Raw genomic sequence first — 18,159 nt, forward strand, 5'->3', positions numbered from 1 at the left:
ATATGCTCCTTTATCACAGCTTCGTATCACATTTACTTCTGCAGCAGAGCTAATCAAAAGTTTTCCAATGCATCATTTTTCCACCAGAAAATGTCATTTTGTAAAGATGGAAACTTCCCGTGGGAAAGTGTCTGTTTGGCCGAAACTTTGGGTTTTTTTTTGGGGGGGGGGAGCGCTTTAAGATTGAAATGTTTCATTTTGATATGTTGTTGGAACTGATTTTCTGTTTCAAAATGACTTTTTGTTCAGAAATCAATATTTATAAACAAATCTCAAAATTGAAATGAAATATTTCAGTTGACCCAAAAATAACTTTTTTTTTTTTAAATTAGGAACAAAACATATTTTGAAATGTTGGAAATTCTGCTTGTCACACAGCTCTACTCTTCAGTGCTTCTAGCCTCCACCTACCTGTGATGTGAGGGTGTAACTAGTTACTCAAACACTGGTCCCATGAGGTACTGTCGTTAGACCTCTATGTTGCCTAATTTGAGACTTTAAATCACTTTCCTGGCCTTAGTTTTGCATCTTCTGTTTCAGGATACTCCAAAGAGTGATTTCATTTAATACACTCTGTAAACTTGTCATCCATGACGTTGCAGCTATTTAGTAGACCAAAATAATCAGTCTGTGTCTGCAAGAAGCCCCCATTCCAATGGATGTTTGTGCCTTTGGTGATTTTGATGCAGTTATAAAGTTATAGCAATCTGTGAAATCAAAATGGGAAAATACACTTTGAAAAGAAAGAGGAAGTAAAAGAGTTTGAGGAATGTTAAAACTCAGTTGCTTAGAGCTAACAGATGAAGTAGCTGATTAAAGTGATTATATAATCTAAAATACACCACTAATATTCTTATGCCCTTGAGGAATAGAGATTAGTGTTGGCATTTTCTCCTAACTTTTCCTTAAGACATCATGTGCAGGCTGTTCAATGGAATAATTTTAAAAACTTTTAATTTGCTTTTGGTTTGTAGTCTGCAATGTGTGCGCTTGGCTGAAGAGACAAATAGTTCATTTGTTTGCAGGTTGTCTACTTTGTTCTTTCCTTTCATTTCTGCATTTTGATTTAAAATGACATCTGTGCATACAACAGTTTTACAAGAGGCAGACATTCTTTGCCTTTGAAACAAAGTCTTCAAGTTTTCGTGTGCTTCTTATTGGATTGTAAGAACTATCAAAAAGCCCGAGTTAATATAGACTCAGATAATGTCTTTTCTTTAGAAACATGAATCTCAGGAGACTGGAAACCAGATCAAATATGTCCCAAAGCTGTTTCCGTCTATCTAATGGCTGTTTAATAGCATATATGACATGAGTTGATGGTCCAAGTTAAATTGCTATTGGACTAGTGCCCACATCTCAAAACACCCATTATAGTTAGTACTATTTAGCACCCCTTTAGCTGTCTCAGAAGGGATAGATTCAGTTCCCATTAAAGTCTACAGAAGTCTTTCCATTTTCTTTAATGGGAGTTGGATCAGGCCCTTATTAGTTGCTGGATCCTTATTGGTCTTCTGGAGGTGGTTTCTCTATAGAATGGCAAAGAACAATGATGGGTTTAGCTGGAGAATCTTTGCAGTGAACTGTTATTTCCCATGCTGTATCCAATCTATTGACAAGCATAGGATATAAATATTCAGTGCAACTTTCATGGCCATCGTGCTAATATCAGCGGAAGTTGCAAGAATGGGTCAGAGGTAGCACACTGCTTACAATACTTGTATTCCCATTAATTTAGTAGACTTATGCATGGTAGTAGTAGTAGTAAATAACTTGGTCTTGGTAATAAAGTTTTGCTGAATCAGGTCCCTAATTGTTTAAAATACTAATTTGCTTAAGTCTTTCCATTGTGGCACCTGTTTTCTTATCCACTGAGTCAAAGTATATTTTCTGAGTGAGAATTTGCATTGTAAACATATATGATTTACTTATTAGAGAATTACCTTCACTTGCATAATTTACACTGTGCAACTGTTGTAAATTACAGTAGGCTTGGTTCTGAGAACATGCTGTCTATGTATTTTCTTCTGATTAGTCCAAAGAATCTTCAGAGTGACAACTGCAAAAAATGTGGCTTACGTGCTGATATCATTTTTGAGACATGTTAACCTGCAACATATGATTTTTCTTGCTCACTTCCTTTTTATATGTTAGGTCCTGTTACTGAAGTCAAAACAGATATATATGTCACCAGTTTTGGACCGGTTTCTGATGTAGAAATGGTATGTACTTCTGGAATTAAAATACCATTTTCTGGTGCTGAGAAACCATTAACTGCAGTAAGGAGTGAATGCTTAATTCATATGACTTTGTACTGTACTGTCAGTCATGCAAAGTAGGAAAGATTACCAGCAGCTTAATTTGTAGGCTATAATTAGATAGAGCAGGCCTGATTCCGATCTCACTCAGACTGTTTTTAGACTGGTAGAAAGAATTGACATCAATTACTTTACAACAGATTTATACTGGTGTCGGAGCCAACTCAGGCCCAGTGGGGTATCTGAGAGCACTGTACGGAGAGCAGATGATTTCTCTGATGAGGTCACAGAAATGCCTTTCCCCTCTGGAGCTAGCGTTTCTCTGCCTCCCGAGCTTATTAGTATTTAGTATTTATTACTAATGGGTAAATAATGACGTTATTCCCCAAATATTTGTTGACATTTTCACTTCAAATGAATTTGTCATCCATCTTCATGCCCCTCTTGACATCGCTTTCACTAAACATTCAAATGAGAGTTTTACCAGAAAACCAGTTTGCAAAAAGTGAATGTCAAAGTGACATGCATGAGTAGCCACAGAAGACAAATGTTAAATGTACACACATTTGTGCCTGAAAGGCTTCCACACTCATTCAAGGCCTGATCCAGTCCCATTGACTTCTATGGTGCAAGTCCCAGCCCTTAATAAGGGGAAAAGAAAATATGTTGTGTTACTTATGTGGCTAAGCACCAAAGCTCAAATTATGTAGATATATTGCTAAGCTTTGGAGTAAAGTTTAGACAAGATATTCTTCAAGGGCCTTATGGCTTTTGAATAGCACCTTGCTCGTTAAGTGATTGCACTTGTGCATTAGGGTGCTATCCAGCATGAGTAAGGACATTAGAATCTGGCCCCAAGTAAATCTGAGTAGTGAATACATTTGAGATAATTAAGTATCACCACAGACTAAACACTGTATTTGTCAACTAAATTATTAATTGTGAATTATTAGCTCCGCTTATTTAATTATACAGCACTATGGGTCTGCTCGGCACTTTACAGGCAACTAAAATTGGCAAATCTCTGCCCCAAGGCGCTAATGATTTAAGGCTCAATTCTGCAACCATTACTTACGTTGAGTACTTTTTATGGATGCAAGCAGCCTTATTGAGCTCAATGACATAACATTAGACATAATACAGAATTGCAAAGCCATAAACTGAATTGGGCATGATCTAGCAAGGGGTGAGAATGAACACAAGGTGGAAAGGGAAGGAGACAAAACAGGACAAAAGCAGTGAAAGATCATGAGCAGGGCCGGCCCAAACATTTTGGCACCTGAGGCGGAGAGCTCAAATGGCGCCCCCATGTCCACTCGCTTGGGCCAAAACTTTGAAAGGTCTCAATTCTGCCTTCTTCCTGTTCTACTCCTCTCATGGTACTGCTCTGCTACCTACCCCAATAAAGGAGAACTAACAACTTAAAATGCCTTGTTCATAAATTTTAAGTAACACTTAACTTTCAAATGCCTGAACAGCAAATGTAACTTTTCTTGTCTGCATAGTAAACACTGGCATTTTTATCTGTTTGAATAATCAAAGTGATGCTTTCCGTGCCTTCTTGGGTGCAAGGATTTGAACTGCTTCCTCGTGAAGGTCCACAGTCTGGGCCAGCTTATGCTCTATTGAGATGGTTGCAAGGCCGACTAGTCTCTCCTGTGTCGTGGAGAGTAGATGTGTTTTTATTAACTTCAGTTCGGAGAAGCTGCATTCTCCACTGGCAACTGTTACAGGAAGTGTTAGAAGTATGCGCAGAGCAACAAAAGCATTTGGAAAGAGGGTGGTCATCTTATTTGTGCACATATATTCCAGAACAGCCTTTGGAGTTGATCCTAATGAAATGTATCTTGAAAGGGCTTTCAGTTCATCACCTAAATCACTCGCATCAATATCGTGCATGTTGTCATGTGTCAACACTGTCACCAGTGCCCTGCATTGCTGGTGTAGGTCGTCTTCAGGAATAGTGAGGAGTTTTGGAATATCATACAACATCCCAAATATACTGCTGTGTTCCTTGAGCTGCATGAAACGTTCTTCAACTGACTGTATTGCGCAATCTAGCACCTGGTTAAAGAATTCAACTTTGAATTGTTGTTTGGGGTCTCTTATGGGATTATCCCGTGCCTCGTAATCAAAATGTCATCTTTTTTGGTGACTCTTGTATTCTTGAATGGGTGGGGAAAATAGCTTCAGTATGAAGTTCCTCTGCCAACTTCTGTGCACTCTTCAGAACATTTTGAAATCCCTCATCTGACCGGTAAGCTGTAGGTATGACTTTGCTTTGTCCAGTTGTTCCGTTGCTCCAGATAAATCAACACCTTGGAGTCTCTTGCTTATAATATTTATTTCAAACAGTATGTCATGCCACAACACTAAGCCACACAGAAATTTGAAGTGATGTATGTTTCTGGTGATTCCATTTCCCTCTGCTACTGTTCTCTCATGAACAGTTCCTGTCATAGCATTATCCTCCATAATGGCAACTATGGCATCATCTATCTTCCCAATTTGGTATTTGATAGGCTTTATCGCCTCCACTCGACTTTCTCATCATATGGCACTCAGTGGTTTCAGTGTCAGAGAGGATGCTCCCAGATGTTGCTTCAAAATTTGCCATCTATGAGTTGATGCAGAGGAAAAATACAAAGATGCTTTGAATTACATTAAAAAATTCAGCAGCCTCACTAGAAGCTGATGCTGCATCGCTGACCACCAAGTTCAATGAATGAAAACTGCATGGGACATAAAAAGCTCGAGGGTTTAACTCTCAGATCTGTGTCTGCACTCCTCTCTTCTTTCCTCTCATGTTGGCACCATTATCATAGCCCTGACCTCTCATGTCAGCTATCACAATTCCCGTATCTTCCAGCTTTTTAAGAAGCACATTTGTCATACCAGCTTCTATAGTATCATCAGTGTCAATAAATTCTAGAAAATGCTCTCTGACAGTCTCCACTGCAGGGACATTTTCACTAGGTTCTCTTGTTGTTACAAAACGCACCATTAAAGGCATTTGTTCCGTATGGCTGATGTCAGGTGTGCAGTCCAGAATAACAGAGTAATATCTTGCTGACTTCAGATCTGCCACAATCTTCGGTTTGACTTTTGTTGCCAGTAACTGTATGATCTCATTTTGAATGGTTTTTCCAAGGTAGTGGTGTGTGTACATTTCTTGGGTGGTGACTTCTTAGATGCTCCTGGAGTACAGCATCAAACTCAGCCATCAGCTCCACAATTTTAAGGAAGTTTCCATTGTTTGGCACATACAGCTGTACTGAAGTGCCACGCAGTGCTAGGTTTTAGGTAGCAAGCATTCTCACAATGGCAATGAGCCTTTTCAGAACATTTTGCCAGTAAAGAGACTCTGATGCAATCTTCTCTTGATGCTGATCATCTATGGTGGCCTTTAACCTTAGTCTCATCTCAAGCTCTTTCCACCTATGGAAATCTCTCTGGTGATTTGCTGCCATCTCATGGCATGCCAGATTTCTAGCCAGATTTTTCCAGTCCTTTGTTCCTGTAGAACCCAATGTGGCTGGAACATTAGACTGGGAGAGTTTGCAACAAAAACAGTATGCAGCATTCTGCATATTGTTACGTACTCCTTCTATACACAAAACAAGTTCCCCAAGCCAAGCCACCTGTATCATACAATAAAATTAGGAGCCCAGCCCTACAAATCATTGCTCATCTGACTAGTCATTAATCACATGAGTAGTTCCAGTGGTTTTGAGCAGGCCCAATGATTGATTACCCGTGTGAGGAAGGATTTGCAGCATCAAGTCTCTAATGAGGAGGTTTTACGTTTCATACGCTTCTCAGAAAATTGTCAGAAAGAAATTAGATCACAATAATTTTAAGATGTTTTAGCACAAAACTGCAGTTGCATAACAGCTAGAGGGGATAATGCCCTTCACTGTTAAACCAATATTATGCGAATAAGACAGTGTGCAAGTGCTTTGATATCCCAAGATAACAAGTACCATGTAAACATTCCTTCCTTCATGCATTCATTCAGGTGTGTGTGTTCTTGTTACATATTCATGGCCCTAATCATGCAAATATTTGTGCACATACTTTATTTTAAGCACGTGAGTAGTCCCATGTTAGTCAATGGGACTACGCAGGTGCTTAAAGTTAAAACGTAAATGTTTGCAGGAGCAGGGTTTATTATATACACTTTTTGTAGATGTGACAAAAGAACTATTGATCCCTTTTCAGTAAACCACCTGTTTTGTCAGTTGATATTAGATGTATATTTCCTTGTGTGATTTTGGTGAACTTGGGAGAAATAAGAAATCATGTGTCCTTATATTTTCAATCTGTCCAGCTGTAAAAAAAAAAAAAAAAATCCATCTTTTTTTTTTTTTTACAGTCCATTGACACTTAACACATTACTCATTTTGTTTCCAGTTATATGCTAGAGTACAAGCTTAATTGTCTGCTTCCTGCAATTTTATTAGATTATAGTAATTGCTCCTGTATGATTAAATATGTATAGCAATTTATTTATATGACTAATATGGGAAATTAAGGTATTAAGAAGTGTACAATTCACTTTAATTGGTAGCAATATATTTTGTAGTTGACTTAACAACATTTATTTCGCCATTCATTTGTTTGCTCCTAAGGGATATTTACAGGAAACCTACACATAAAAGTGTAACATTTGTTTTTTCTACAATATACTATAGGAATACACAATGGATGTCTTCTTTCGTCAGACATGGGTGGACAAAAGATTAAAATATGATGGTCCCATTGAAATTTTAAGACTTAATAATATGATGGTTTCGAAGGTGTGGACACCGGACACTTTTTTCAGGAATGGGAAAAAATCCGTCTCGCATAATATGACAGCCCCAAACAAACTCTTTAGAATAATGAGAAATGGCACCATCTTATACACAATGAGGTATTCAGTTTATTTGTTTGGCTTCTTTCAATTACTGTAGAGAAAAGTTATGCTGCCGAGACAAAATCCAAACCAAAGCGTATTCAATTTGTTTCATTATAGGCTTACCATAAGTGCAGAATGTCCCATGAGATTAGTGGATTTTCCAATGGATGGTCATGCTTGTCCTCTCAAATTTGGGAGTTGTAAGTTACAATTATGAATTTCTTGAAGCTTTAGTTTTAAAAAACAGATGTGGATTTTTAAAAATTCTTTGTATCATAACTGAAGTTTCTGAATACTGGGCTTGAGCCACACGCCTTTTGCATAGAAAAATCCCATTGACTTCCATATGAGTTTTGTTGATATAGGGGCTGCAGAATCAAGCCCATAGTGCTATCAAGGCAGCAAATTGACAAAGGGGCACAGATTCAGATATTAAGTTAAACTCCACCTCTCTGACCACACGGATGTTTCAGGGCCTGATCTAATGTTCACAGAAGTCCGTGGAAAGATTCCCAAGGACTCCAGTAGGCTTTGGCTCAGACCTTTCATGTCTGATATAGAAAGGAAAGCTTTAGAAATCCAGTACCAGATATCTGTAAGATCTGCTAAATTCTTTTAATATTCTCTAATGGTAACACATTGGGCCAGATTCTGTATTGCCTCCATCTTGCATAGGGCACAAGAGAGAGGAGGAGCCAGTCATGGCTCCCTGTTTCTCTGTTGTGCCCCCAGAGCAGTTCTGAGCGGCCTGGGCACCACCTAGGGCTTCTAGATCACATTACAATCTAATCTAATGAGAGGAAAGTGATCAGGAACAGTCAGCATGGATTCACCAAGGGAAGGTCATGCCTGACTAATCTAATCGCCTTTTATGATGAGATTACTGGTTCTGTGGATGAAGGGAAAGCAGTGGATGTATTGTTTCTTGACTTTAGCAAAGCTTTTGACACGGTCTCCCACAGTATTCTTGTCAGCAAGTTAAAGAAGTATGGGCTGGATGAATGCACTATAAGGTGGGTAGAAAGCTGGCTAGATTGTCGGGCTCAACGGGTAGTGATAAATGGCTCCATGTCTAGTTGGCAGCCGGTGTCAAGTGGAGTGCCCCAGGCGTCGGTCCTGGGGCCGGTTTTGTTCAATATCTTCATAAATGATCTGGAGGATGGTGTGGATTGCACTCTCAGCAAATTTGCAGATGATACTAAACTGGGAGGAGTGGTAGATACGCTGGAGGGGAGGGATAGGATACAGAAGGACCTAGACAAATTGGAGGATTGGGCCAAAAGAAATCTGATGAGGTTCAATAAGGATAAGTGCAGGGTCCTGCACTTAGGATGGAAGAATCCAATGCACCGCTACAGACTAGGGACCGAATGGCTAGGCAGCAGTTCTGCGGAAAAGGACCTAGGGGTGACAGTGGATGAGAAGCTGGATATGAGTCAACAGTGTGCCCTTCTTGCCAAGAAGGCCAATGGCATTTTGGGATGTATAAGTAGGGGCATAGCCAGCAGATCGAGGGATGTGATCGTTCCCCTCTATTCGACACTGGTGAGGCCTCATCTGGAGTACTGTGTCCAGTTTTGGGCCCCACACTACAAGAAGGATGTGGATAAATTGGAGAGAGTCCAGCGAAGGGCAACAAAAATGATTAGGGGTCTAGAGCACATGACTTATGAGGAGAGGCTGAGGGAGCTGGGATTGTTTAGTCTGCAGAAGAGAAGAATGAGGGGGGATTTGATAGCTGCTTTCAACTACCTGAAAGGGGGTTCCAAAGAGGATGGCTCTAGACTGTTCTCAATGGTAGCAGATGACAGAACGAGGAGTAATGGTCTCAAGTTGCAATGGGGGAGGTTTAGATTGGATATTAGGAAAAACTTTTTCACTAAGAGGGTGGTGAAACACTGGAATGCGTTACCTAGGGAGGTGGTAGAATCTCCTTCCTTAGAGGTTTTTAAGGTCAGGCTTGACAAAGCCCTGGCTGGGATGATTTAACTGGGAATTGGTCCTGCTTCGAGCAGGGGGTTGGACTAGATGACCTTCTGGGGTCCCTTCCAACCCTGATATTCTATGATTCTATGATTCTATGAATCTAGTCCCCTGGTCCAACCCCTGGCATGTCCCTGTGCTGCAGTCGGATGTTGTGGACAGTGTGCCTGCAGGGAGCTGGTTGCCAGCTCCCTGTTCCCTGGCCACCCATTCCAGTGGAAGTTAGAGCAGTAGGGCATGTACTCTAACTTCTGCTGCTGGCATTAATTCAGCTTACACCAGTGAAAAATCAGGCATAGGGATTGGTGTGGCTGCCCCACCTGTCCTGAAACTCTTCATCTTCCCAGATGGATGGCAGCTGGCATAAAAGGTGGCTATGACAACAGCCATATAGTAGCAGAGATTCCCTGTATATAGGGAGAATTCTCCAGGGGGATAACTGGCCAGTTTAAATAAATGCAGTGGAAATTGCGCTTGGCAGACTGGAGTATCCAACCCTATGTTCAGTGAAATGGTAAAAAGGTCATACTCATTTCACATGTAAAAGGAGGGCTGGATTTGGCTTTAACATGAGTTTTGGCTATGTAGAGACTACATACTAGGCATTATCACTTTATTTCATATTATTATTTGAATATTTCTTGGGGACTGGGAGTATATTTTGGCCGCTGGGAATTTTTTTTACAGGCCTTCAGATTTTGGCAAATATTTTGAAAATTTCTGAGCTTGGCATAAGTATTATTTCCTTAAAATAAATGTTTCCCCAGCCTCTCAGATGTATCCACCTGGGGTATGTCTACACTGATTGTAAACTTGGGCTCAGAGTTAGGTTTGAGCCGAAATCCCTCTTCTGTCCACACACACAAGTCTCTCAGACTCAGGTCAGGAAGAACTCAGAAGCTGGGTCCTAGGACCCAACTGGCAGGGGGTGGATCTAAGATTGAGTCCCTCTAGTTATGTCTACACTCCCCCCACAAGTTCATGGTGGTTCCATATGTATTCCATTGATTTCAATGGGCTCTGTATCAGGACCTTAATATGGTGTGATAAAACACTTTCTATTTATTCATGCTAACAATATGTTGTTTTAGATGCATATCCAAAGAGTGAAATGATTTACACCTGGACAAAAGGACCTGAGCAGTCTGTGGAAGTTCCTGAAGAGTCTTCCAGTTTAGTTCAGTATGACCTGCTTGGGCATACTGTATCCACTGAAACTGTTAAATCTATTACAGGTAAGAATCTCATCAACATGAATCAATTTGAGATGCGGAATTAACAATGTAATTTTGTCCTAGCCTTTTCTAAAAGGTATTCCATAGTTTTTACTGACATATTATGTATATGCATATACACACTTAAATCAGAGCTCAGGTTTTCGTTCTTCTTATTACCACTTGCAGATTCACTATAGTGGAGTCCATAGTCCATTTGGAAAGCAAGTATGAGGTCACTAGTCAGAAAGGCTAGATGAATGTGTGTAATGATTCCTTAAAATCTAATCTGTAGAGTTAGGAGCCATGTAACTAAGGCTGTTAGAGGCCTTGAAGTCCAGTTATAAAAATACTTTCTCGGTGCTCTGTCTGTATTATTTGGGAAAATACTTGCTTTTGTTTGGCAATGCAAACAATTCAAAAGAGAAATACAACATGCGGAATGTGTTGTTAAAGTAATACATTAGAACTATATTCAGAGTAGCATAGTGGCAATCACAACAGAGCCTGCTGCTGCTATTTGTGCTACTAAAATTTCTACTAAGGCAAGTGACAATATCAAGGTAGACCCAGTAAGTGAAATCTCACTGATTAGCTGTTTGATAAAATTTGTTTTAAAAATATTATCTATTGTTGATTTGTTATAAAATTACGTTACTAAATCCTTGATGTTTGGTACTGTAAAATGAAATGCTGTGGCAGGACAAAGACAAAATTTAAACAACAGATTGAGGAATGTATTTGACAGATTTCTCTCTTTTTTTTTTTATTTCAAGATAAAAATATTTTCTTAATATATCTGGATATTATTAGCATGAGATGTTGTTGATTATCCATAAAATAATAAGACAAATCTGATCACTTCCCTGCCACCACCACCCCCGGCCCCCCCAAAAAAAACAGTTTCTGGAGACCTCTTGCAGTCTAAGCTTGTTGTGTTTGTTTGTCTTCAGAACAGTAGCTCAGAGATGCATAGAGTAAAATCCTGTTCCTGCTGAAGTCAATGGGATTTTTGCCATTGACTTCAAGGGGCGAGGATTTCCCCTGTGGTGACGACTGGACTTCAAAGCCATCTATTCTGTACTAGACTGTTTGTGTTACTTTTCCTGTAATTAAATTCTGGATTTCAATTTAGGCTTTTTGTAAGGGCCACCTGTGATATCATTCATTAATACTGTAATTTCGAGCAGAAGGGTGTGAATTTTCATGACTCTGTGTGTGTCTATATGGGTGGTGACTGGTGGAGCAACTCTACCACTACAATGGAAATCCTTTGGTTTTGTTGTTGTTGGGTTTTTTTGGGAGAGGAATTTCTATTGACTGGAATGAGAAGATAAGGGGGTAGACTGTGCATAGTTCTATTCTGGGAAGAAAGTGGCACAGGAGCCTTCCCTGATCTCCTCTGCAGGGTGTAGGACAATCTTGGGACCTAATCTTACAAACTTCTTTCTCTTGTGAGTAGTCCTGACTCACTGAAATAGCCTCTTGATTTCAAATGAGTAAGAGTTCATCCCCTCTGAAGAGGCCTGCTCCAAAATGGACTGTCCCTGCTCTTCTTGGTCTGGCCTGGTCTATTTTGTGGTCTCCATTCCCTACCGTAGATTAATAGATTCCAAGGCCAGAAGGAACTGTTGTGATCATCTAGTTTGACATCCTGTATAACACAGGCCATATAACTTCCCAAAAATAATTTCTATCAAGTCGGGGGCTGGAAGCCTATAAACATGGGGAGTAGATGGCCAGCCCTCTGTGGAGAAAGAGGTGGTTAGGGACTATTTAGAAAAGCTGGACGTGCACAAGTCCATGGGGCCGGACGAGTTGCATCCGAGAGTGCTAAAGGAATTGGCGGATGTGATTGCAGAGCCATTGGCCATTATCTTTGAAAACTCGTGGCGAACTGGGGGAAGTCCCAGATGACTGGAAAAAGGTTAATGTAGTGCCAATCTTTAAAAAAGGGAAGAAGGAGGATCCTGGGAACCACAGGCCAGTCAGCCTCACCTCAGTCCCCGGAAAAATCATGGAGCAGGTCCTCAAGGAATCAATCCTGAAGCACTTACACGAGAGGAAAGTGATCAGGAACAGTCAGCATGGATTCACCAAGGGAAGGTCATGACTGACTAATCTAATCGCCTTCTATGATGAGATTACTGATTCTGTGGATGAAGAGAAAGCAGTGGATGTATTGTTTCTTGACTTTAGCAAAGCTTTTGACACGGTGTCCCACAGTATTCTTGTCGGCAAGTTAAAGAAGTATGGGCTGGATGAATGCACTATAAGGTGGGTAGAAAGTTGGCTAGATTGTCTGGCTCAACGGGTAGTGATCAATGGCTCCATGTCTAGTTGGCAGCCGGTGTCAAGTGGAGTGCCCCAGGCGTCGGTCCTGGGGCCGGTTTTGTTCAATATCTTCATAAATGATCTGGAGGATGGTGTGGATTGCACACTCAGCAAATTTGCGGATGATACTAAACTGGGAGGAGTGGTAGATACGCTGGAGGGCAGAGATAGGATACAGAGGGACCTAGACAAATTGGAGGATTGGGCCAAAAGAAACCTGATGAGGTTCAATAAGGATAAGTGCAGAGTCCTGCACTTAGGACGGAAGAAGCCAATGCACAGCTACAGACTAGGGACCGAATGGCTAGGCAGCAGTTCTGCGGAAAAGGACCTAGGGGTTACAGTGGACGAGAAGCTGGATATGAGTCAGCAGTGTGCCCTTGTTGCCAAAAGGCCAATGGCATTTTGGGATGTATAAGTAGGGGCATAGCGAGCAGATCGAGGGACGTGATCGTTCCCCTCTATTCGACATTGGTGAGGCCTCATCTGGAGTACTGTGTCCAGTTTTGGGCCCCACACTACAAGAAGGATGTGGATAAATTGGAGAGAGTCCAGCGAAGGGCAACAAAAATGATTAGGGGTCTGGAACACATGACTTATGAGGAGAGGCTGAGGGAACTGGGATTGTTTAGTCTGCAGAAGAGAAGAATGAGGGGGGATTTGATAGCTGCTTTCAACTACCTGAGAGGTGGTTCCAGAGAGGATGGTTCTAGACTATTCTCAGTGGTAGAAGAGGACAGGACAAGGAGTAATGGTCTCAAGTTGCAGTGGGGGAGGTTTAGGTTGGATATTAGGAAAAACCTTTTCACCAGGAGGGTGGTGAAACACTGGAATGCGTTACCTAGGGAGGTGGTAGAATCTCCTTCCTTAGAAGTTTTTAAGGTCAGGCTTGACAAAGCCTTGGCTGGGATGATTTGATTGGGGATTGGTCCTGCTTTGAGCAGGGGGTTGGACTAGATGACCTCCTGAGGTCCCTTCCAACCCTGATATTCTATGATTCTATGATTGGCATTGCCATACTGGATCAGATCAGGTCCATCTAGTTCAGCGTCCTGTTTTTGACAGTGGTCAGTACCAGAAGCTTCAGAAACAGGTACAAGAAATCCCCAAATGGACAACTTAGAATAACCTGCCCATCGTGGAATGTTTTTCCTAACTCCTGTCAGTCAGTGGTTGGTGTATGCCCTGGAAGATGAGAGTTTATAATCTATATCTATCTATCTATTTATATATACAATTATCCTATCAAATATAACTGTGAATGTTTGAAGGCTCAGTTTACCCTTCCTTTCTCATTCATTGTTTTATACACCTCTGTCATAGTGATAAATGTACAAACAACAGTGTCATTCTAAAGCTAAAGTTAAAATAATGACTGCTATACTACTATTTACATGACTTTCTGAGACTGGTTTTAACCATTATTGTAAATCTCTTTCTCTCCAGGCATTTTGTTTTCCAAATCCCCATAGTTCTGAACCACTCCATGTTAGCTGAGAGTGGGTTTGATCCAAATGGAAAGATTCCCATTGACTTCAATGGCAGTTGGTTAAGACCCACCATTTGCATTTCATTCTGAATATTTCTCAGACTTTTAATAATGATGGCCACCTTATGTAATGGTTGTTAGACTAAATTAACTGATACCAGTAAAGAATTTTAAAGGCATTATGTAAGTACGGAGTATTTATTTATTCATTCACTGTTTAATTATGACAGCAGTACTAGAATGGGAACACCTTGTGAAACAATTACAAGTTTCCATATGAACTAATATGTGCCATAAGGCAGTACCTAGATATTATAGTATGGTGTCTATGTACAGTGAAATGGATATTATAAATGCCACAGCTGGATAGATGGTAAATAGATGCCTTGTTTGCCTTGAGAGTGTTTTCTTCTTGAGATGCCAAAAGATCTCTTAAATAGCACTTAAACCATAAAAGGCAATCTAACATTACCTATTAATTTATAGTCTTTTATATTATGTTTCCAGAATGGCACTGTAAGGAAGTATTACTTTCCATTTTGTTTGATATCACACTTCCTTTCCTTCTTGTTTCCTAAGCAACACATCTTTCCGTGCTTGTATTGCTAAGCTCTGAAGATAATATTTTCATATCTAATGCTGGTTGGCTGTCAGAAACATGGTTGTTCTGCAAAATTGTATATGGAGTCAGAAGTATATTTGCCTTTTGCTTTATTTTATAGGTGAATATGTTGTTATGACAGTTTACTTCCACCTCAGACGGAAAATGGGTTATTTTATGATTCAGACATATATCCCGTGCATTATGACCGTGATCCTCTCGCAAGTGTCATTTTGGATAAATAAGGAATCTGTTCCAGCTAGAACCGTATTTGGTAATTATAATCTCTTCTTTCTTTTTTCCATTTAATTATGTTTCCTCCTCTAATAATTTTTACTAGAATAATCCTCATTAGCAGACAGAATATGCATACTTTCTCAAAAGCAGTGCTGCTAACATGAGAAAATAAATTAAGTTCAAAGGCAGATGGGCCTTTGTTTACTATCTGCCTAATTATAAATATTAGGAATATGTAACTTGGCTCACTGGACTGTGGAGGGAAACTTGGAATATTTAACTTGGAGGGGAATGTGGTTGATTGTAGCAGGGTTAAATTTATTGGGACCCATCCCTTTGCCCATTGAAGCAAATGGGAAAACTTCCATATCCAAATCAGGCCCTCAGCCTGCAGAAGGGACAGTTTTACCCTCAGGTGTATGTTCATGGCTCTTCTTAGAGTAACTCCAACTAAAGTGTCATTGAACTAATTTTTTTGGAATTACGTATATGTGTGCACAGATCTCGGGCACAAGTCTCACTGACATCAGTGGGAGTTTTGTCCAAGTAAGGAGTTTAGGTTTAGGTCCTGTATTGCAGTGAAACTGTCTCTTTTTTCTCCTGCTGCCTCCATGAAAGTGAACCGAAAAAGCAATTAGGCAAACGATCAGAAAATATTAAAGTGACACTCATTAAAATACAATTTGAAAAGAGACGCTACAACGAACACTGAAAATGAACAAACAAATGTGTGGAAGACAAAATGTACAAAACCAAACTGGTTCCTAACAAAGGAATGGAAAAAACAAGCATAGTTAAAGCAATCTTGTAAAGTGACTCTATAATGTATTGTATTTTGAAGCGAGATTAATCAGCTGGAGAGCATTCAGCCAAAAGACATATTATATATAGATTTAAAAGAATAATAATACTTCTAAGTGACAGCTCAACCAACACACAAGCAAAGACTGAAAGACTGTCCAGCATCACAAAAAGATCTGGTTAATAGTCAGTAATGGAAAAAAAAAATCTAATGAGAACCTTAACACCCCACTCAAGCATTACATTAGAGGGGAAGGTATACAAGTGGTGAGTCAATTCCCACGTACATTGGCAGTAACATGCAAGGCAATGGGGATGTCCAGATGGAATAGTCTGGGGGCCTGGCTGGACATTGTTGGTGACATAGCATCCACTCCCCCAGTACAGAAACCAGCAACTACGTTGTTTTGATAGAAGTGTCCCTTAGGTACTTATCTAGGGCAGATATGGTATTGTAAAGTGGTAGCCAAGTATGCTAATGCAAGATTTTTGTACCCATGTCAAAACAATCTTTTGCACAAGTGAAAAGGCCACAAAAATGTACCTAAGTTGTCAAGACAAGTCTGAAAGAAAAAATTGCCAGTAAAATGGGATTTTTCTTATTTTATAAGACAGAAACAAATCTTAGTCCTATAAAAGGTTTCTTTGACACGTTATTAAGGCTCATTACTTAAAGAATGTTGGCCTCATATTTTGTATTGATAAATGCATAGGTTATTTATTGACACAAGTTTTAAACATTCATTATAATAGAAGCCAGGTATACTCTTGAACACCATGGTGCTAACAAAACACTAATAGCCAATGGACTCCCTCTCAGTGGTGGGTAATATGGCATTATATATGTGTGTCTATCCTTTGTCAATATATTTGCCATATTCAACATATCTATCTGAGCCATCTGTAGTGTCAGACTCATCTGGATCCACACTGGCAACTTTGAACAGTCCTCACCACAAGTACACAAGTAAGCCTGTGTGCACTCCATGCTCTGTCTTGAGCAACTGTACTTGAGCTTACACTTTTTGGTTTTTTACACCCCATATAATGAGTTCCAGGAGTGCTTCAGTGTCTGTGTCATTAGTGTTGGAGAAATGTGTCCACCCTGTCATGTTGCTAGTCATTTCCAATTGGGGAAGGGATGTCAGGCTGAGCCTCCATGTCATGGTTTCAGATAAGGGTCTGGTAATTTGCATGCTTGATATGTTGCAGAAGACTACTGTAAGTTAGAGGAGGGCCTTGTCCGGGCCTGATTGCAACAGAAAAGCTTATATTGTACACTATTTACATCCACTGAGTTAGCTGTTGGGTCATAGAGAAGGATTAGTAGAAGTTCTACTGATTTCAGTTGTGCAGGAAGTATATCCACTGTAGTGCCAAAATTAGCAAGGCCTCTAAATTTTTTTTTTTTTTTCCTGACAAGCTTCCATGGTTTTAGTCTGCCAACTTCTGCCAGACTTCTGGTTGAATTACACTCAGTCAGCATATGTACTGCTGGCAACATTCTGCATAGTTGTTGGCCAAATTGAGGTGCTATTGTGTGGGTTGGTATAAACCTGGATTTATCTTTCATACCGGTATGAAACCGAAGGTCTTGAGCTGTTTATTTATGAATAAAATGTACACAGAGAACTGCAACGTCAGTGTCTGGAGACCACACCACTACATAAGGGTATTCTTGTGAAACATGTGCAACGTGATGTTGAGGCTGAGTATCTGCTTCTTCATGCAATGAGAATAGATATTCTTGATCTACAGCTCCATCTGAAGTGACGATGCAAGCAATGAGGCCATCCTCGAATCTACCTGCAATAACCATTTTCTGAGCTGGGATGAGTAAAGTTTCTGCCATATCACACCATGAGTCTGACAAAAATATTACCATATGTGCCTTATTCTTGGGATTTCCAGTGAATTTACTCCACTGCTGTAGGTTGGGTGTTTTGGAATCGTGGATTTTGACTTCATTGCTTTGTGAAGATTGCTGTTGTGCACCCACAAAGGCTTTACTTGAATCTTTGACGACATATCATCTTTTATCAACATATACTCTTTTGCAGCTCTCATAGCTCTGTAGAGGCTGGTGTACTATTCTGAAGTTCAGTTCAGCAAGTTTTGCAAAGCTAGTTGCACCTCCTTGTGTGACCATTTGTATAACAGCTATATTATCCAAGCTGTGGGCATGTTGGATACATTTGACTCTTTCTTTTCCTAATTCAGGCAATTGCTTATTCTTTGTGGTTTTTGTTCAGGGTACCATCAGAATGTGCTGGAGCATATGGAACTTGGTAAACGTGTGAAAACTTCCTTCAGATTAATCTCTCTTATTTGTGCAGCTACTA

General features: G+C 40.1%; 1 protein-coding gene across 6 annotated transcripts in view; it reads left to right on the plus strand.

The window, feature by feature from the left end:
• The window catches only part of GABRA2 (gamma-aminobutyric acid type A receptor subunit alpha2), a 349,612-nt gene that overhangs the window by 10,879 nt on the left and 320,574 nt on the right, over window positions 1-18,159 (plus strand). For 4 of the 6 annotated variants that reach the window (XM_074951469.1, XM_074951472.1, XM_074951467.1 and 1 more), the window contains exons 3-7: window positions 2,155-2,222; window positions 6,953-7,173; window positions 7,276-7,358; window positions 10,233-10,376; window positions 14,901-15,053. In XM_074951469.1, the coding sequence (XP_074807570.1) occupies window positions 2,155-2,222; window positions 6,953-7,173; window positions 7,276-7,358; window positions 10,233-10,376; window positions 14,901-15,053 (669 nt within the window). Of the gene's footprint in view, window positions 1-2,154; window positions 2,223-6,952; window positions 7,174-7,275; window positions 7,359-10,232; window positions 10,377-14,900; window positions 15,054-18,159 lie in introns of those variants that run through there. The other 2 variants (XM_074951470.1, XM_074951471.1) reach the window with 2 other exon arrangements.

Source organism: Natator depressus, chromosome 4, assembly GCF_965152275.1.
Source record: "Natator depressus isolate rNatDep1 chromosome 4, rNatDep2.hap1, whole genome shotgun sequence".
In the NCBI taxonomy this organism is placed as follows: Eukaryota; Metazoa; Chordata; order Testudines; family Cheloniidae; genus Natator; species Natator depressus.